We start from the raw sequence: 19,738 nt of genomic DNA, 5'->3' as shown, positions 1-19,738 counted from the left end.
GAGCATTGAATTCCTCCAGAAAAACAATGGAGTCCCCCCCCCCCCCAGTCATTATCTGGCCAGCGGCTGACATGAGCTTCCTCCGTCGGGTGGCTGGGCTCTCCCTTAGAGATAAGGTTGAGAAGCTCAGTCATCCGGGAGGAGCTCGGAGTAGAGCCGCTGCTCCTCCACGTTGAGAGGAGAGTCAGGTAACCTCACACGGGGTGTATCAGGTCGGGGGAGGAGATCCTAGCCCAAGTGGAGGATCCTCGTTCACGAGTGAGGGAAGGATGGAGCGGGGATCGACAGACGGATCGGTGCAGCGTCTGCAGTGATGCGGACTCTGCACAGATCCGTCATGGTGAAGAGGGAGCTGAGCCGAAAGGCGAAGCTTCTCGATTTACCGGTCGATCTTCGTTCTCCGACCCTGCCACCTATGGTCGACCACAAACTTTGGGTAGTGACCGAAAGAACGAGATCGCGGGTACAGATGTTCAGATGATTTACAATTTGCTCCGCTACTATTTTTTCCATGACTTTGGAGACTGCAGGAAGGATGCTTATTGGTCTGTAGTTGCTGGTTATTGCAGGATTACCTGACTTAAAAACCGGTGTAATGACAGAGCACTTCCAGGGTTCGGGGAAAGAACTTTCGTTTATGGATTTATTTATAATAGTAGTTAAGGGTGCTACGAAAGATGCCTTGTGATATTTCAAAAATGTTACATCCATACAAAATGAATCTTTGGCTTTAGAGCTTTTGAGGCAACACACAGCTCTATCAATTTGTAACTGTGACACTACGCATAAATTAAGAGAGGGGTTGGCAACGTTCAGTGGCATTGGTTGGTATTCTATCTGGGGGCAGTTGCTTCGAGTTAGTTCATTGACTGAGTCTATGAAGTAATTGTTCAAAGTTGTTGCAATATCCTTTGGATCATGGATGACTTTCTCCTCTCGCTGTAGCTCCTTAATGTCTCTGTGCACTATACTGTTTCCCGTCAGTTATTTTTATATTTTTATATTTGTCCAGAGCTCTTTAGCATTTCCTCTTGCAGTACTATAATAAAAATGTTTGCTTTTGCCAATCGAATTTCCTTTACCACTTTATTTCTAAGAGAAGTAAATGTCCATCTATCATTCACCCTTTTTGTTTTAAGTGATATTTTAAGAGCATGATCTCGCTCTTTCAGTAATGTTCGTATAGCTTCGGTCAACCATGGGAGGTGATTCTTTTTAGATGGTTTCACTCTAATTTTTCTAGTAAATGCAGACACTGAGTTTTGCATAACAGTCATGAATACATTACAGTCGTCACTAACATGATTATGAGTGAGATAATTATCCCAGTTAATATTGTCTAGTGTCTGTGTCAAATTAGGAATCTCCTTCCTCGGTACTCTCATCTGCTCTGATATTATTTTATTAGAACAAGAAAATCTATTTTTAGATAGCTTTCTTGAGAACAGAATGAAGTTATGGTCTGACAGACCTGTGATCATATTGAATGTCTTTTGGATTTTCTCACACTTATTGGAGAAGACAAGATCTATGCATGTTTCAGAAGAAGCAGTTAATCTAGTAGGACCCCTTTGATTAATTGAGTAAAGTTAAAAGTAGTTAATAGTAATTTTAACTGTTTCCGATTCGATTTGTCAAGCCAGTTAATATTTAAATCCCCAAACAAGATAACTTCATTTCTCGTATCACATTCTTTAAGTAGAGCCTTAAGCCCCACATAGAAAGCACTAGAGGCTGATGGGGGTCTATACATCCCAACCAGCATTACCGACATTTGCGGCGAGAGAGCTATTTTTAGACCGATACATTCAAGGTATGTTCGCACTTTAAGTATTCCCTTATATTAGAACATTACCCCGCCACCCCGATTTCCCACCCGGTCTTTCCTAAAAATATTGTACCCTGGTACATGCAGTCCAGCCATTGGTGAATTAATATTTAGCCAGGTCTCAGACAAACATAAAAAGTCCAGGTTCGAATTACTTAAAAGATGATTAATTTGGTCACACTTGGGCAAAATGCTTCTAATATTTAAATGTCCACCAAGTAAACCTCTAGGCTTATGTTCTAGGTCCCAGATCACCTTGGCTTGGTTAAGGGTGCTGTAGAGATTTACAGATCGTTGTTTTTTGAACACAGGGTTTCTTGAGCATAACCCACTCCTGGACTCACCCACCGTCATACCGCTGGTGTTACCCGAACAAGCCGCTGGTGGAGATCCCGCTAGCAGTGTAGTCAGCCCAGCCAGTGGTGGTTGTGGTCCATATGAGTGGGTTGAAGGAGGCCCTGGCAGCCGAGGTGGAGGCCCAGGGAACATACCGGTCGATCTTTGTTCTCCTACCCTCCCACCTATGGTCGACCACGAGCTTTGGGTAGTGACCGAAAGAACGAGATCGCGGGTACAAGCGGCTGAAATGAGCTTCCTCACATGTTTTTACGCATCTAATAGACGCCATTGTAATCGGAGTTCCAGGACTCTCGCGGGACCACAGTACACTCATCCTTTGCTTGTTGATTTTATCTGTTTTATTTGTTGATTTTTATCACTTGTTTTTATGTTATTTATTTTTATTGTGTACTTTGAGATTTGCTATCAAATGTAAAGTGTGTTTAAAATAGAATTCTGCTCAAAGTTGTCCAAGGGACTGCTCAGGGAGTTTGTGTGTTTGCTCAGACGCATGAAAGATTAGAGGGAACATTGCTGATGAGTATCCTCGTGATAAAAATATCATTTGATTATACAGACGGGAAGAACGCTCCAAATCGCTTTATGCTACTTATAGTTCACAGTCATGCTTCTTACTTCAGTTAAAAGACACACGATTAGAAACGCAGACGTTAGCTTCCTTTGGCGAACATTTGCGCAAGGCATTATTTTATTGCATCAAAGTTACTGTTAAAAGCACAAAGAAACAACAACTCAGATCCAGATTTAGAATCATTCATTAGCTATTTGTGGAGAGGCGCTCATGTTTGCAAAGGTCAAACATCAAATCGACACCACTGAAAATATGTCGTAGACGTAGACTGAGAATAGCTGAGAGGTTTGTCTGAGTTCTGGTTAAACTCAACAATTGAGTTGAGTCGTGTAGTATTTTAACAAATCTGCATTTCCTTTGTTCATCTATTTCCACAAAGAACATATTTTAATACTGAATTAGCATCGGAAGGATTCAGAATCCACACTAAATAAAAAGAAATACTGGTAAACACGAGCTACGCTGTGAAAGAACTCGAGAAAATACTGCATATGTATACACACGGAACACTTTGGTAACAAAAACCGATTGGCAGTAAAAATCATTATGCCAAGGTCTTTGGCTCATAATAACATTTGCTTTGCAGAATTCAGAATTCGACATGACAGGCAAGAAAACACAAATGAGTATTTGAGGGTCCAACCTCGCAGTAAAGAATGTTTTTAAAGGGTGTCGGACAGGAACCCGAGCTCTGCTTTTTCTTTCTGTCAGCTCCTTTTCTTCTCCGGGCAAACGTATGACAAAAACACATCCATCATGCTCTTGACGATGACTGGAGGCGGGTGGAGGGCGTGAGGGGAGTGATGCGCTACGCTCATCTGCCAGGCGTCCACCAGCAGAACGTCCAGGCCCCTGAACATGGCCCTCAGCACCTCATCCAGCTGCAGGGAATACCAGTCGCTGTTGTACAGGCTCACCTCCTGGTCCAGGGCCTGGAGGTTGGCCGAGCGGATCACGATGACCGTCCCGGGCGCTCGCTCCAGCAGCTGCACCACCGCCCGCCGGATGTGGCGGAGCCGGCGGATGTAGACCTCCACGGGAAAGGTGCTGAAATGGGCCCAGACGCTGAGGACCACCACGGTGTCGGGACCCCCGGAGAGCCCGTTCAGCTCGTTGGACACGTAACGCAGCTCACTGGACATGACGGTGGAGAAGCGGATGGGCGGGCCGTGGCAGCGGTACTTCAAGAGAATATTGTGGGTGCCGTCCACCGCCATGAAAGGCCCGACATTTTTAGGGCTGTGCAGATTGAACTCCTTTAATTCTGGGAAAGGTGGAACAAATGGAAGATGAGTCATAAAAAAAAATAAAAAAATAATTAAGAGTGTGAATTTAACATGAGACTCACCTGGTGCAGAAGCAACAAGGTACTCGAACCACTGTCTGACCGTGGAGTCTCCGTACATATTGATCAGCTTGTTCGCCAGACACTGAGTGATGGCTGACGAGTCATTGAACTGCTGCATCGCGATGCTGTTTAGCGGTCGCCATGACTCCTCGTAGTAGAAGCCAGACGTCTCGAGGTTATTGTCGGCTTCTGGTTTCATGCTGCCGCTTTCGAACTCCGCTCCTTCTGGAAGAAGAGGGGCGACGCGAGACACAATGGAATAACTGGGACACACACGAGAGCCAGCCGCGCACTGCAACGTGATTCCGTACCTTTCCTGGAGGGGAACACGTCGATTTTATCCGGCCCGGAAGCACGTATGTGCACTTTTATGTTTACGTCACTAAGATAAAAGGAAACACATTTCACCGGTTAAAAAGACAAGCGCTCATGTTCACGCCGGTCGGATCCTGCCGACTCCTAATTCTTTAATCTTTTCTTCTTTCACCATCAGTTTATGGATTTAGACGTAAGATTTCCATCGGCAGCGCAGCCACCGAAAATCTAGGAACCTCCGCTCAGGCACAAAAAGCATCTTGTGTGTTCAGCTGTGAATACAACGAAATAAAACCTAAAACAATGAGGAGCAATCAGCTTCAAGCAGGAGAAGATATCGCTGAGACGATCTATTCAACGATGCATTCTTCCATGCTGTTGTTTTTCTCAACAGGAAATCTCTTGTCCTCGTTTTCAACAGGAAACAGGAAAAGGAAAGGAAACCTGCTCAGCAGTTATGAAACCGAATGACTTCATCATCATCATCATCATCACTGTAATGATATATAACACAATACCCACGTTCTACACAGCCTGGCATAATACTGGTGGCTGTTGTGTCATGAAAATGTATAATCTATATATAACAATATCCTCAATCCGGATCCGATTCCGATGAAATTCGGGGGTGAGATCGAGCCCCCCCCCCCCACCGTGATTAAGAATCCCGGATCCCTTCTGGATCCCCTTCTGGATCATGATCAAAATGATCATCTGTTCCTGGTAACATTCCCAACATTTTCTGAACATTTCATCAAGATCCTTCTGCAACGTTTTTGAGTTATGTTGTTAACAAACACAGATAAAGGATGGGCCAGGGGGCGGAGCCGGCTCCTTAGGCTCCGCCCACGATGGGTTGGAGCCTAGTTTTCGGACAGCACTGGAGAGCTTTGGTACAGCAGATGCTGATGCTTGTTTTTAAAAATGATATAAGGTACAGAAATATAAATATAAATATAAAATAGAAAGCACAAACATATATATCCTTATCCTGCGTAACACAAACCTCTGGAAGAGCATCGCCTCTTTGTTGGTGATGAGGCGCTTCAGGTAGCCTCCTTTAGCGTGGTTGATTCTGGTGTCGCAGCTGAGCAGCTTGGGCTTGTAGCAGTACCAGGGCTCTCCTGTGTGGAGGTCACTGTAGTTGCACAGGGGCTGCTGGTCGGAGGGCAGGCACATGTTGCACACAGTGGTTTCAGACAGGAAGCCCAAGCGGAACAGACTTTTGAAATACACCCGGTCGGGCCGCTGCTCCCTCAGCTGTCGCAGCACAGCCACGGCCTCGCTAGAGTGCACCATTGTGACCTCCACCTGTGCAGGCCCCTCCCACAGAAGAGGGAACAAAGCGGAGTAGAATCCGTTCCGATGGTCCAGCACCTTACCTGCTACACCTGCTCCAAACTCTGGCGAGTGCAGCCGGGCCAAAAGGAAGTCCCCGCCGTATCGCTTGGGACGGCCCTGGAAGTCGTGCATTTGGACGAGCGCCTCCAGCTGGTCGCCCACATGCCACTCCCTTCCCCCATTAGTAGGGAGGATGGTGAACAAGCTGTGCGTAGGGTTACTCGTCTGACGCAGGGCGATGGATGCGGAATGAGACGGCGGCCCGGGCCAGGAGATCAAGTCCAAAAGGTATCGCTCCTCCAGTTCGTCCTCCGGGGAGGGTCTCTGACCCAGACGGGCGCAAAAGGTGCGGTTATGATAAAAAGCAGGCAGATTCACCGCAGCGGAAGACGACTGGATCCTGCTCTGGAGATGGTAGAGTGCAGAGATAGTGTGGCAGTTCCAGTTCTGGGGCGGAAGTGAGGAAGGTGAGATAAAAGCGTATGAAGACACACATTACTGTGCAGCAAACAACATCAAAGGGATCCTCTCGTGTCGCGTCTCACCTCCACAGTGTGGATCTTACGCAGCAAGAAGATAAGGCCAGACAGAGTGAGGAAGAGGAAGACGAGGATCATTTTGGAGAGATTTCGGCACATTGTGACCTCCTCCCGTCGCCCATGATCAGGCCCCGTTTCACTCTGTGCTGTCACCACAGCGATGACGGCGTCATTTCATCCTCGGGGCCTGACTGAGTCAGAAGGAGCAACAAACAGAACACGAAACGGAAATCAGCAGAAACATGTCGATGTTCCACAGCCCGATTGATGCTTTTAATCTTCTATGTGAGGAATGTGGTCTCTTTGCAGATCAATCAGGTGCTGATTGAATTCGGAATAATTATTTTCACCTTTATCAACATTGTCAAGCAGAAAATAAAACTCCAAGAGTGAACTGTACTTCTTTCACAAATAGTGAAACATCTCAGATGGTCAATTTGTACTGATTATTAATATTATTTTAAATAGCCTGGAAAGTATTTTATGATTGTTTTAATTGCACAGATATGAATTATCTTGTGAATTTCTAAATCAAGAAAGCAACATTTTCAAGTCAACTCTTAACTCTTAACGTTAATCTGAAAACATTTTCGACAAATAATTATGTATTAAAGATTTTTTTTTTTTTTATCCGTATGCGAGTTAGAATAAATACCAAACAAATGACACAGCAAATACATTTCCCACCCTGGTACAAAAGAATATAAAAATACAAAATGTAAATACAGACCTTTCTGTGGATTATTCGCCCAATTTTTGCAGTTTAAATTTAAAATAAGAACATTTCATTTATTTTCCTGACAATCCGCGGACCGTCATCTGAACGGCTGCAGTGAGGAGGACCGACAAAGACACGGAGGATGGCGACGCGCGGACGCGCGCGGATTCCTACACACGCACGGCACCCGTTAAATAACAATGACACGAGAATTGTCAGCATTTCGCTATGTAATCTATATAATCTATATAATCTCATACTTACAGATTACAACGACACATACGCATGACGTCGGCCCGGCGGGGCGGATGGAGCAGCGCACACACCGATAAGGAGCAGGGTGGGGGCTCCGAGGGGGGCCGCTCTCGCTGCTGGTCACTGTCGGCAGATCTCGCGAGAGAAACCATCAGACGACAAACACCGACCACAATAGATGTGAAATCATTTATGAGTTTTAAAATGCGGACTTGTGCATTTTCTACCTTTAACTGAGACGCTGATCAGAATGAAAATAAAAAATAAAAGAACGTTTTTATAATTAAAATATAGTATAATCTTATAGCTAGATATTTCAGTCCCATGAGTGACCGTCTGGAGCTTTCTTTGCTCCAGCAGGGGAGAATATGATGGTGAAAAGGTGCTGATGACACATGGTCTCAATGGGGCAATAAAAAAGCACTAACATCTGCCCCAGACGTTCGTTATTACTCATAACTCGTATCTACCAAAAATATTTAATGCGGTCCTCGAGAAAATAAAAAAATAAACCACGAAACAGCAAGAATAGAAAAATTAACATTTATTTACAGATAAGACAAAGATGCAACATTTCATTGATAACATTTCTAACTGGTAGTAAATAGTATGCTTGTTTCATTTCTGAAAGTTCTCTACATTGAACAACAACTCCTTTCAGTTCCTTCCATGTACTGGTAGCTTTTGATCGAGAGAAGGCGTCTTCAGGAGCAGCCATTAACTGTATTTAATGAAAATAACTGTGGTTAAGTTACCGATAGCCAATAGTTACATTACAGGCAAACAGCTCCTTAAAAAAACAGAACAAATCAAACCGTGAAGTATAAAAAACAAGAGTTACATTCACATGTTGTTTCACTGCGTCGTCTTCAGTCTTGAGAAATCCTTGGCCGTCAGGCGTCCCCTCTCAGACGGCCTCCTCCGCGCTTCGGGCGTTTGATTGGTCGTCTCCTGCCATCGGCGGAGGGGAGTCGGCCTTCGGCGGCGGTGAGGAAGGCTGCGGTGTGGCTGTTCTGTCATTGATCTCCTCCTCCTCCTCCCTCTGCTGTACAGAGGAGAGGTACTGCTTCAGCAGGCTGCAGTCGGCGCCGTCCTCGTCCTCGCCGGCGGGGCTCAGCGCCCGCACCGTCTTGGGCGAGTCCGCCGTCCCGCTGCTCAGGAAGCTGTCCTCCTGTGCCGCCGGCGGATCGTTTGTTGACTGGAAGCCGGAGTCTGGGAAAGAGACGTCTGCGCCGGAGGCAGCGGGCGGGAAAGCCTCGTGCAGTCCAGGAGGGGAGATCCGAGCCGGGGGGGCGGGCTGAGAAAGGCTGACCAGCTGCTGCTCCACAGACCGTTTCCACTGCTGCAAAGACTGGAGCTACGAGAGGAGAAGTCGTTGTTTAAAATACACATCCAAGGCCCCCGTAGGCTGAATCCTAGCACGACGCCCCCCCCCCCCCAGAATAGGATGTCTCCTTCGCTAACTTACAGGCTAACTTCTAATTAAATAAACCCCCCTTTGCACGTGGACGTAGATCACCGCACGGGTCGAACGTTAAACCACGTAAACAGCGACCGTGACTGGCGTTTGGGTCAGAATCACGCAAGGCGGTTCCCCTGACCTCTGTCCACAGAAAGGTCACGGCCTCTTCCTGAACCAGCCGTTGCAAATGCTCTTCTTCGTACTGCCGCTGCATCCTGCAAGCAAATTCCATTTTCGAAGTATTAGCACTGGAGAATATACATGCGCCATGTCTGATAACGAACAAGCAGGCTGCCGATGAGCCGGCCGGCCGGTTACCTGTCGGACCGTTCAGACAGGAAGAGAATGTGCTCTTGCATCCTGCGCAGGCGGATTTCACCGCGCACCTCCCTGGCCATGGGATGGCAGCATCGGGTGCGCCGCCCCCTCCACCGCGCCTGAATTTTAACTGCGGCTTCTGTCAAACTCGGTTTACTCGCATTCGTGCGAGCTTCTTCCCGCCTCGGGACGTCTTTCACCCGCGCTTCACCGAAGTCGGAGCTCGCCTTCAAATCTTTTTGTGAAGCGCCGTGCCTGAAATCCAGCGACTCGTCTGCAAGAACGTCCTCTTCGGGACCCCCCTCTTGCTCGTCCGTGTCGTGCTTCTCGGGCTGCGCCGGCCGCTTCGGCGCCAGGGAATCGGGTTCGAAGGTCTCCGTCTCATCCTCGCTGTCGGAGCGGGCTGCGCACGGATCCAAATGAGACGCGACGGGGAGAAAGGCGGAGTCTGAGGGAAGCGCGCTGCTGTCGAGTTTGTCCTCATCCGTCTGCACATCCTCCGAGTAGACGCGCTCCTGTCCGAGCCTCGGCTCGTAAACTGTCGGCCGTTGGGACGAATCGCAGCTCACCCAGTTGTTTAACCGCATCACCGGCTCTGCATCAGTAAATAGGCGAACCACAGTGAAGCAGATATTTTTACAGAGAGAGAAAAATGAAAACGAGCACATTTTGTTGACTCGCCCTCGTACCCGTCTCGTGAGCCGATGGAGCAGCAGCGAGCGCAGGTCCACTGGTTTCCCTCGCGTCTTTGGATCCGCCCCGCTGGACTGCGTGGGAAGAAGGACTGTGCGTTTCAACATCTAGTTGAGTGGGGCGAGGAGGAGGAGGAGGAAGAGGAGGAGGGCCTCCTCGGGTCTCCTCTAACAGCTGCCTTTGGTGAAACCTGAGTGGGAAAAAGCCCATTCAAGAAAGACGTGTGCCGTAGAACGGATGGAAGGCTGGTTTGTAAACCGTTAAAACAAAAAGGTTTACACCTCTGCTTTCTGAGGATCTTCTCCAGTTTGGCGTCTTCTGCCGTCTCCAGGGCAGGCGATGAGGTCAGAGGGCAAACAGTGGCCAGGTACTGAACCAGCTCGACATGCTGACCCGGTCGATAGGAACGCCCTTTTCCCTGACTGTAGAGCCACTCTGCTTTAAGACTGTAGTTGGGATAATTAAACACAATAATAGATACTATAGACAACCGAATAAAAACACGAGACCGACTCAACTAGAAATGCGTGAGCGAATCGGAACATGCCCTTCTTTCTGTGACACCACATAGCCGTCCAGCACCTTCAGGCTCAGACACCAACTCATGGTGTACGGCCGGTAATCGAAACCCGGCAAGGAGGGCGTGGCCATGACACAAGGGTTGCTCATTATGGACAGCTGATCCATGTTGTGGAGATGAGCCAGGTAAGACACCTGTGGAGCAACCAGAGGACGAGTCGGTTAATGAAACCTGGATAAAACTAAAAGTACATGCAGTGTTGCTGCGCCAAGTAAGGGGGGATTACTTCATTAAGATCCCGTATCTCATTTTCTGCCAAGGAGAGGATGGATAAATTGGCAGGTAGGTGAGCGGGAACCGTACGGAGAGTTGTTATGCTGTTTCCGTGGAGAAGAAGTGTCTGTAAAGTTGATTAAAAGTTAATCAGACATGCTTTAAAGTGGCAATTTGAAATGAATACTCCTAAATAGCCAGTCTTGAGTCACGTCTGGCCCCAGAGTTTCCAGCGCTCACCTTTAATGCCAGCAGCTTAGTCAGATCTCCAATGGCAGATACGTTATTGTCAGACAGATCCAGGTGTTTGAGGGAGACACAGTTGTGGAGTTGCTCCATGACCTTTGAAAAGGAGTGTCCGGTAAGTTTATCGTGGGCTGAAAACAATGACCTCTTCTCTGCAAAACACATGTCATTTAATTCATCTGTATGGGAGGATCCGGCTTCTCCTCACCTTAATATTATTCCCAGACAGGTTCAGCCATTCCAGGCGTGACAGATCTCTTAGTCCCTCAACGTATCCGATGCTGTTATTAGGAAGATTGAGGACCGTCAACTCCGTTAGTCGCGAAACGCCCATCATTCTCACCAGACGGTTACTGGCAACAGACAGCTGGAGAGCAGGAGAAAAATAATTCAACCGGGTGGTGGAACAAAAGCCATTGGTGACTACGCTATGAGCCGAAAATAAAGGGGATTAGGCCTTATTGATTCTGTGAACTACCTGCTGGAGGCCTGGGCTTCTTTCCAGATGGTCAAGTTTCATTATTTGGTTGCCGTCGAGGATAAGAGTGCGAGCGTCTGTGGAGCAGATGAAGTTCGGCTCCAGCTTTTGCATTCCGCTGGATGAAAGATCCACAATGGCGCCTTGTAGAAGTGCAGACGTTAGAGAGAAAATATTAGACAACCCCAACTGTCATTTGCTCATCACCATAGAAACGCAACACGCAAGGGTTCCAGGAAGCCAAGCATAACAATAGTGCCACCTTCTGGCCAGCTGGGGCAGAGAGACTTTTATTTTCTTTGTTTGGTTGTCACTAATCGATTATGCTTCTATGAAAATTGCCAGCTAGTGCTAATGAAATGCTACTACTACCGTGTTTTGCGTCCTCTGACACATTTCATGTAACGTTAGCGACGTGAGGACCGCAAGCTAACATTAGCTAGTAGCTAGCTTAGTAAACGTTGAATTTAGAAAGCGTATCGATTAACAAAGACTTAACTTCCTTTGTCTGACTGACCGAAACAGCCACCAAGCAACTTACCATCATCTGCATCAAACTGTACATCTGCTACACCCATGCTGTGCTACGACTGTGCTAGCTAATGTCCTAGCTACTGTCCTAGCTACAGACGATGGGTTGCCGCTTGTCAAACGGCGAAGAGTGGAACGTCTGGGAAATGTAGTTTCTTTCTCGTTTCTTCGTAAGTGGCGTCCAGTGAACGGTGGCGACTGTTGCTTGAAAAGACTACAAACGTCATCGTTTCCTGTCGCCAGCTAGACTGTAGAAATAATAATATGTTTGATAATGTCAACAGCTACAGTACTTATGTTATTTTTTTATTTTTTTTCAATTTGATTAATTTACATATTCTACATAAGCACGGGAAATTTGCTGTTTCTCAATAAAGTTTTAGGATGACGAATGTAACTTCCGCATCCGTCATCGCTCTTTCCGGTTTTGTGCCCTCTCGTAGCCGTCATGAAGTGAGTTTCTGGAATACTATCAAATGCCATCTTGGCGTCAATACGCGCATTATAGCGATGATGTGTTCATAAAGGGTTGATATGTACCCCGAGCCTTTATTGATTATATGTATTTGTTGTTTACAGGGTCGATCTGTGCAGTTTCAGCGGCTATAAAATATACCCCGGCCATGGCCGCCGATACGCCAGGATAGACGGAAAGGTAACTTTAAGCATTTCCGGCCGGGTTTTAGGATTTATTTACCGGTGATGGGGCATAAAGCGCAAATCACCGGATTAAAGTGTTCTTATTCCGTCACGTACCGCCCAACATGAATGGATCTTCTGGAATAAAGTTAGGCCTCATGAGCTCTGAACCCATTGAGGCTAAAGGTTAGCCGCTAGCATAAACTACGAGGGTCACAACATGTCAATTAAACAGGACATTTCCATTAATGGCACCGAGATCTGTTCAGTGTGTCGCGTTTGTATGCGTTATATCAGTGTTTGTATCAACTAACGTTATAATGGGCTCCTTAAATGGCATGAAAATAAAAGTAACTTTGTCAACAGTTCTGTCAATTGCCGCATGAAAGTACAATAGAAGTAAACAAAAGGAGTGATTTTTGGACATGGCTTAGAAAAATAGAATCTAGCAAGCCATTCACGAGGGCTTTGAATTCCTCAGGTGTTCCAGTTTTTGAATGCCAAGTGTGAATCTTCCTTCCTGGCCAAGAGGAACCCAAGAAAGATCAACTGGACCGTTCTTTACAGGCGCAAGCACAAGAAGGGCCAGTCTGTGAGTATTGGGCCTTACTTGGATTCATGTTTTTAGAAATGGGTTACTTGTGAAATGGAAATAAAAACGCAGCTGGTTCTTGAGCTGTATATGACCCTACTAGTGAGTATCTGCTTTAGAAGTAGTTTGTCTGGTAGTTACTGTTTGCCTGATACAGCCATGAGTATTATTATAGAGTATTACGGCGGCCATAACAACATACAGCATTTCCTAACGAGTTCGTTAAATTCCTTGTAGGATTTGTACTATAAATTACATACCGATATACTTGTGGTAGATGGTGGATTTTGCTTTGATTCCGCGTGACCTTTTTATTGGACATTCGTTGATACTTTATTTTGGCTGTGGGTGGACGTGTGCACGGTGCAAATCCGTGTTATGTGTTGTTGCTCGTCTGCGTTTTGCAGGCTGGGCGGCAGCGCTCACTCCTCACCTCCGGCCATAGAGCAAATGGAGATCATAGTACTGGCCCTTGACATCGCACCATCGGCCGGCCTCCAAACTCTCCTACATGTTAGAATACTTTTTTCCTGTATCTTAAGCGCGGTCTGATTTGATTATTTATAGTATATATATATGCAAGAATCCTTGCATAATTGATGTGGTGATGATTTCTTTTGAGAAATATTGATCAGGTTGTGCTCTTTCTGGAATGGATTTGTCTGATTTGAGACATCACAAACGTAGATTTGTTGGTCGGTACTTGAATTGATGGGGAATCGGTTCGGAATCCAAATCTCTGTTCTTGCTTTAATCCTCTTAATACGTTGCCTCGTCACATAACTGAATGAAAACTGAGTTGTTGATTGTTTAGAGTAGTCTTGATCTTTCGTTGGCCTCCAGTGAACGGGGGTTGGGTTGCGTTGTGACAGTCTATCTTCATGCCTTAACAGGAAGAGGTGGCAAAGAAGCGTACCCGCCGTGCAGTGAAGTTCCAGAGGGCCATCACGGGGGCCTCCCTGGCTGAGATCATGGCTAAGAGGAACCAGAAGCCTGAGGTCCGCAAGGCTCAGAGGGAGCAGGCCATCAGGTAATCCATCAAATGATCGATTGATTCTTGTTCTACAAATCAGGCCCAATGGTAGCTTTCAAATCAGGCAGATTAAGATCACGTTCCGGGGCGAGTTACAGCGGGAGAACAAGATGCACTCAGAACAACGCAAATAAAACCAAATTGTGTTTGGCCTTGTCAGGGTTCTTTATTATTTATTTATTTATAGATATCTACTTATAAATCATCTGATGGGATATCTCTCCATAAACAAAGGTTTATGGGGGTGACCTACTTTCATTAAAGCCCCAAAGATGGCGCAGTTTAACTGATTTCCAATCCCAAATCTAGTTTGAACGAGTCTCTCACCTTCGACATCTCTACCTGTATTCCATCGACGGTGCGGAGAAATTGGTTTATTACACAAACCTGTCGATGTCCTGTCTATAGTAGAGGTTTTTTTATTATTGCTTCGGGTATTCTTGAGATGTAAAAAGTCTTTCATAAGGGTACTTCTATCGGAAGAGGTCGTCTCGTCTACAAGAAGATGAGTAGATGGTTGGATATGAAGAAAATCGTTTAATGGAGCTTGTGTCTCGTCCGGGGTTCTCGGGGTGATGCAGACGCCCCTCCGTCCTGGAGAATAGATGCAGCCTCTCCTCTGTAAACTGCTGCTGGGATTAGCAGCCCTCTGCATCACAGGGCAGCCTCGTCCATCCTTTCCCTGTTCTCTATATTTAAGAAAACTTAAAAGGAGAAATGTCCGGGTTGCTCTTTATTTTCCCGCGGTTGTAGAAAAAGGTCAAATGTTGAGATGTGAAACTGGAAATCTTTGTAGCCCCCCTTACGTCTAAAGCAAAGAGTGCCGTGTGTGTGTGTGTGTCTTGTAACTGACATGAAACCATTTCTGGTGCTGGTGGATCTTTTTGACCTTGACACAACACGGGGGTTCAGTTTTTGGGGGTTTTGTTTTTACCTTTGGTTTCATCACAAATGAACGCACACTTACTTACGAGCTCCCACTCGTGCCTGTTTCGTTGAGCTCACGGTTTCTTTTTTTTTCCCCCTCAGAGCTGCCAAGGAGGCCAAGAAGGCAAAGCAGGCTGCCAAGAAGCCAGCTGCTGCAAGTTCAAAGGTCAGTCTCAGATGATGCAGAGGTAGTGGTGTGTTCAATGATTATTGTGTACAAGCTTAGATTAATTAGGAGTACTGGGTGTCAAAACTACAGTTTGTACCCAAACAACGAAGGTATTGGCTGAGGTCTGCTTCCTGGTTGTGCGGTGTTTTCTCCAGATGTTGAGATTTACATGATGCAGCGGTGTAACTGGTGAGTGTGACTGATCCTGTACCTCATGTGCTTCTTCTCCAGTCCTCCACCAAGACTGCTCAGAAACCCAAGATCGCAAAGCCGATGAAGATGAACGCACCTCGCGTTGGTGGCAAGCGCTAAGACCGACTTATTGTGAATAAATGTTTGGTTAATCATCATTTTTGTGTGATTTGTCATTTGAAAACAAGACGGGAACATTTAGGTGCAAATCATTTTTGTCTTGTGACTATTTCTTACTTTAAGTACTATTTTTATTCAACTGTTTGGGAACAACCGCAAAGACATTTTCTCACAGGTTAATGAGGGAACAGATCGATCTCTGGAGGCGACCTGTCAGTCCAGTCAGTTTAGGATACTTCTCTGAACAAGTCTGAGATCTGGAGCGTGTATTTAGTAAATTTAACAGACTCAAGTTTTGCTGTACAGGTTGAGCGTTTCATGTTCTGTAGCTACAGGTACAAAGCCTCCTGCGTTAGCGTGACAAAAAAAAACTAATGTATTACAGTATTACTGCGCTTCACATTGAGCTCACCATCACTTCGATCTGGAAATACTGGATCCTATACCGATGACGGTTACCACAGAACCAGCTGTTGAGACTCATGAACAAAGACACAGGTTGGTAATCAGATTCCCAAACTGTAGGCCAGCTGTGGGGGTTAAGGGGGCTTTATTAGGGTACATAATGATCAACATCCAAGAGGCCATTTGTTCAGTCTGCAGATTAATAAACATTTAAAAGCGCTGGGATGATTGCTAAAATAGGGTTCTAACGTCTAACTACAGCGGGAACACATTAAAGTGCGGTTCTTCCAGACTTGGTGAGATGGTCGTTGGTTCTAGAGTTTGGTAGCTAAGTAACGAAAAGCTGTACAGGTTAAAGATATGGCATTTGTGTGAGTCCTGATAAAAGAACCAGAAAAACAATCTTTCTATACAGTCTTGATAAGCAACAATGTTTTAATCAGATGGCGCATAAATTAAAATTTTATTTAAATAATTATAACCATGAAGATGAAACGGATTATCATCACATAATATTTAAGTGACACCCATAAGTGGCCACTAACTAACCCTAAAACCAAATTATAAATAAGGAAAGGAAGCGAGGAAAAGGACGTCTTCACTTGGATTTGGAATCATCCCTTAGACCTTGTTCAACAGTCACACTTGTGTCAGGAATCATTGCATGAGGTACTGAAATGCTACGCCTGAAAACGATGGTGTTAAAGTTCAACTCGTGCATGAGATGCAAAGCCTGAAATTTAAATGTAAGACACTAAAACTTGTGACAAATAGTTGTGCGTTGATTGCAAAAAAAGTTTTCTTTTACACCCCGAGAAATTCTAACACAAAGACAGGTTGAAATTTTGGTTACGGAAAAAGTGGTTACGCAGCGGGTGTCATGGGGAAGACATGGGATGATGAAGATGAAGGTGGCTTGTGCCCAGTGCGTAGTATCCGTTTGTGACTGCTGCACTGGGCCCTCAGGGCTCTGCAGGTATTTTACCCTGAGCCTTCAAATCCTGGTTGTATCTGTTAGGGAGACAAAAAGACAAATCAGAATCTCACGTTGGGAGCTGTCCCCTAACCACAACTGTGGTTGAGTTCAGAGCCTCAAGGGTCAATGCTGGCGGTACCGTAAACTACAAACCTCCAGATCCTGTAGAGCTGGTTGCCTCCTGCACAGCCAAGAAAGAAGTTGACAAAAAACAAGCTCCAGTTCTTCGGGATTATGACCAAGGAGTACCGAGACCAGATCAATCCTGCCGAAAGACGACAGTCAGAGTGAAGGTTGTGCCCACCGTCAGTAAACCGACTGTTTAAACACCATTCTGGTAAGACTTCGTTCATTCATTTCCTTATCCTAATCCAAGTCAGGGGTTACGCTGGAGCCTATTACAGGCGGGGTACACCCTGGACAAGTCACCAGTTCATCACAGGGCCACCTTAAGGAAGCATATCGCAAAATCTGATACATCAATGGATACGTCGTTACATCATTAGTTGGTGGACGGATCGATCGACAGCTTTGGAGTGTTCAAATTCAAAGGAGAGAATTAAATAAAAACCGAAAACACTGAAGTCTTCATCACGGACCGTTAATTTAAAGGAATATACAGGAAACCGAAATATTCTGTGTTTATAGCACCAGGCATCAGATTTACATGAATCGCCATCTATAGTCTAAAACAGCTGAACATCAGAGGCTCCGTGGTAACGCCTTCGTGTGGAGCTCACACTGTAAAGCGTAGAATCTCTCACCTGTGGCCGTCAGCACCGCAGACTGGGAGGTACTGAGCTTCTCTGCTGGTCGAGTCATGTCAGCAAAACCAGCTACAACCAGACCCTGCAGAGGAACAGACGTTTAAAGTTCCCTCGACCCCGTTATTGGTGCATTAGCCGACCTTGCACAAAGACGGGTCAAGCTCCACATGGCGGGATAATTATACAGTTCCAGGCCTTTTACATAACTTAAAACGCGTTGCAGCAGCTGGACGTCGGTTTAACGAAGCTGTAACAATAATTATGTAAATATTAATTTAAAAAAGGTGCCTAGCTTAATGTAAATACACAAAGGAACTCACCCATTTGAAGATAGGGGCCCAGAAGAAAACGGTTTTTGGACCTAAAATTGAAACAGAAGGAAATTTGCTGTAATGTTCCGACCGTGGAGATTTCACTGGAATCATTTCACGTCTTTCCCTCTTCGGCAATCGATCTGCCTGCTGTGATTTTTTTATTTTATTTAATCATTGAACATCAACAAACATTTAGTAGCTACTCAATAACATGGACTTTGTGGTGCAAGCATTCTAGCAGATATTACAAATTGTATTTTTACAATTTCACGTGATTTCAGAAATGTCTTCTTTTGATAGTTCCCCTTCTAACTTTTGGAAATTATTTAACGATCCGATGAAACCTGACCCTTAACCTTGAAAATCTCTAACAGAAAGTCCGATGCCTCAGTCCACCCGAGTTTCCTTCTGGTTTGGAACGTTTTTGTCGCAGGACTTTGCTTTTGTCAACTCCCGTTCCAGTGTCAGTGATCCCAGTCATCCATTAAACAGTCAAAACAAAGACCAGCATTCCGGTGACCTTGGGGATGCATTTAATCTCAAATACTACCAACGCCAACAAGAACTGAATATCTGCAACATCTGTACTTAGGAGAGAACATAAGTACAAGCAGTACTCCCAGTATAATGCTACTCCTACCTTTACTGAGACTCAAGAAGTGTTTTAAGTTATTATCTGGCCCCCATTTACAGACTTATTGACAAAACATTCCTTTATAAAGGTGCGAGTTGTTGCTACTATAATGAATCAGGTTGACCTTCAATGCTATAGACCAGCACTGCAGTATATTTGTTGCTTCATTTCATAAGATCAGAACTGGATTTCCTTTTTTAAGTACTACTTAAAAAGATTGTTGGTTGAGGCTTGACTCGAATGCTAGTCGGAATCCCTTTTATGACCTTTGAACTCCTCTAAAACCCAGGATCCATTAACACAATAAACTTCCTGGCTGTTAGAAGCTGTCCTTGGCTCAAACATTAACGGAACGGGCTACGGCAGATTAGGGTCTCCAGAACAACAGTTACACAAACAATGACTTCAAAGCTATAAGAATAGACGCCGTTGTGTTGTCTGCTGGACAGCGCACGCTAACACTTAGCCGCTAGCACAGAGGCTGGGCGACACACTCGTCGTTTACCTGCTGGGTGATTATACAGAGGTCTCAGCTTGGCTGGCAGTTTGTGCTCAATCCTGCCCAGAATCCTGTGATAGGACGCCCTGAGCGCAGCCATGATCGGAGACGTCCCGACGGAATGATGCCACTGCTAGCTGTCTTGCTAAGTGTTTAGCTAGCCAAGTAGCTTTCCTAAATGCAAAAGCAAACAAACAACTGCCTTAGCTTGTTTGAACGCTTTTGTTCAACAAACATGGAGGTAAATTAAACGACAGGAGCCTACGCTGCTGTCGGACTGCCGACCTTCCCCTTTAGCGAATGCTAACTATGCTAGTTTGTCAGTAGGTACAGGGTGACATTCTGCCCAACGCAACCTACCGCGTGAGGGGCGGGGTTATATTTGTTCCTGATTTTCATTGGCCCATCAGGTATGAACGCCCATATGATTGGGTTAGGTAGGTGTGCTTCATATCGTCTCGGAGAATCACAACCGGGCGGAGCGCTACAGATCTTACAGGAAAGTGAACAGCAGTCCTCTTCTCATCTGTACATATCAGTTGTCAAACCGGTTTGGCTCTCATTAAAGTTGATATTTATGAATGTATTTCATATACTCGTCTTGTTTGCGGCGCTAAAAGTCAAATGACTTTTCTCCGTTTATTTACTCTTTGATTTAGCACAGTTTTTGCATGA

At 45.6% G+C, this 19,738-nt stretch overlaps 4 protein-coding genes and 1 non-coding gene across 5 annotated transcripts; 2 read left to right on the top strand and 3 right to left on the bottom strand.

Moving 5' to 3' along the window:
- Positions 1 to 2,849: 2,849 nt before the first annotated feature.
- On the bottom strand, positions 2,850 to 6,401 carry nxpe3 (neurexophilin and PC-esterase domain family, member 3). Its single transcript, XM_068746315.1, has 5 exons — positions 6,309 to 6,401; positions 5,429 to 6,210; positions 4,419 to 4,489; positions 4,108 to 4,332; positions 2,850 to 4,023 (listed from the first exon to the last, which is right to left on the bottom strand). The coding sequence occupies exons 1-5, from the start codon at positions 6,399 to 6,401 to the stop codon at positions 3,467 to 3,469; spliced, it is 1,728 nt and encodes a 575-aa protein (XP_068602416.1). The 3' UTR covers positions 2,850 to 3,466.
- Positions 6,402 to 7,845: 1,444 nt separating this feature from the next.
- On the bottom strand, positions 7,846 to 11,843 carry cep97 (centrosomal protein 97). The gene is made up of 11 exons (XM_068746319.1): positions 11,807 to 11,843; positions 11,266 to 11,408; positions 10,996 to 11,154; positions 10,782 to 10,883; positions 10,555 to 10,668; positions 10,296 to 10,462; positions 10,030 to 10,194; positions 9,745 to 9,938; positions 9,056 to 9,650; positions 8,877 to 8,952; positions 7,846 to 8,632 (listed from the first exon to the last, which is right to left on the bottom strand). The coding sequence occupies exons 1-11, from the start codon at positions 11,841 to 11,843 to the stop codon at positions 8,183 to 8,185; spliced, it is 2,202 nt and encodes a 733-aa protein (XP_068602420.1). The 3' UTR covers positions 7,846 to 8,182.
- Positions 11,844 to 12,207: 364 nt separating this feature from the next.
- rpl24 (ribosomal protein L24) lies at positions 12,208 to 15,506 on the top strand. The gene is made up of 6 exons (XM_068746372.1): positions 12,208 to 12,249; positions 12,376 to 12,451; positions 12,917 to 13,027; positions 13,921 to 14,057; positions 15,090 to 15,153; positions 15,388 to 15,506. Exons 1-6 carry the CDS (start codon positions 12,245 to 12,247, stop codon positions 15,466 to 15,468), a joined length of 474 nt encoding a protein of 157 aa, XP_068602473.1. The 5' UTR covers positions 12,208 to 12,244; the 3' UTR covers positions 15,469 to 15,506.
- On the top strand, positions 13,374 to 13,542 carry LOC137902714 (small nucleolar RNA SNORA23). Its single transcript, XR_011105745.1, has one exon. It is a non-coding gene; the product is annotated as a small nucleolar RNA SNORA23 (small nucleolar RNA).
- A 461-nt stretch (positions 15,507 to 15,967) lies between the features above and the next one.
- Positions 15,968 to 19,384, bottom strand: mpc2b (mitochondrial pyruvate carrier 2b). Its single transcript, XM_068746225.1, has 5 exons — positions 19,070 to 19,384; positions 17,937 to 17,977; positions 17,614 to 17,698; positions 17,003 to 17,114; positions 15,968 to 16,884 (listed from the first exon to the last, which is right to left on the bottom strand). The coding sequence occupies exons 1-5, from the start codon at positions 19,161 to 19,163 to the stop codon at positions 16,836 to 16,838; spliced, it is 381 nt and encodes a 126-aa protein (XP_068602326.1). The 5' UTR covers positions 19,164 to 19,384; the 3' UTR covers positions 15,968 to 16,835.
- Positions 19,385 to 19,738: the final 354 nt, after the last annotated feature.

This window comes from Brachionichthys hirsutus, chromosome 12 (assembly GCF_040956055.1).
Source record: "Brachionichthys hirsutus isolate HB-005 chromosome 12, CSIRO-AGI_Bhir_v1, whole genome shotgun sequence".
Classification (NCBI taxonomy): domain Eukaryota; kingdom Metazoa; phylum Chordata; class Actinopteri; order Lophiiformes; family Brachionichthyidae; genus Brachionichthys; species Brachionichthys hirsutus.
This window is presented reverse-complemented; position numbering and strand designations above follow the sequence as displayed.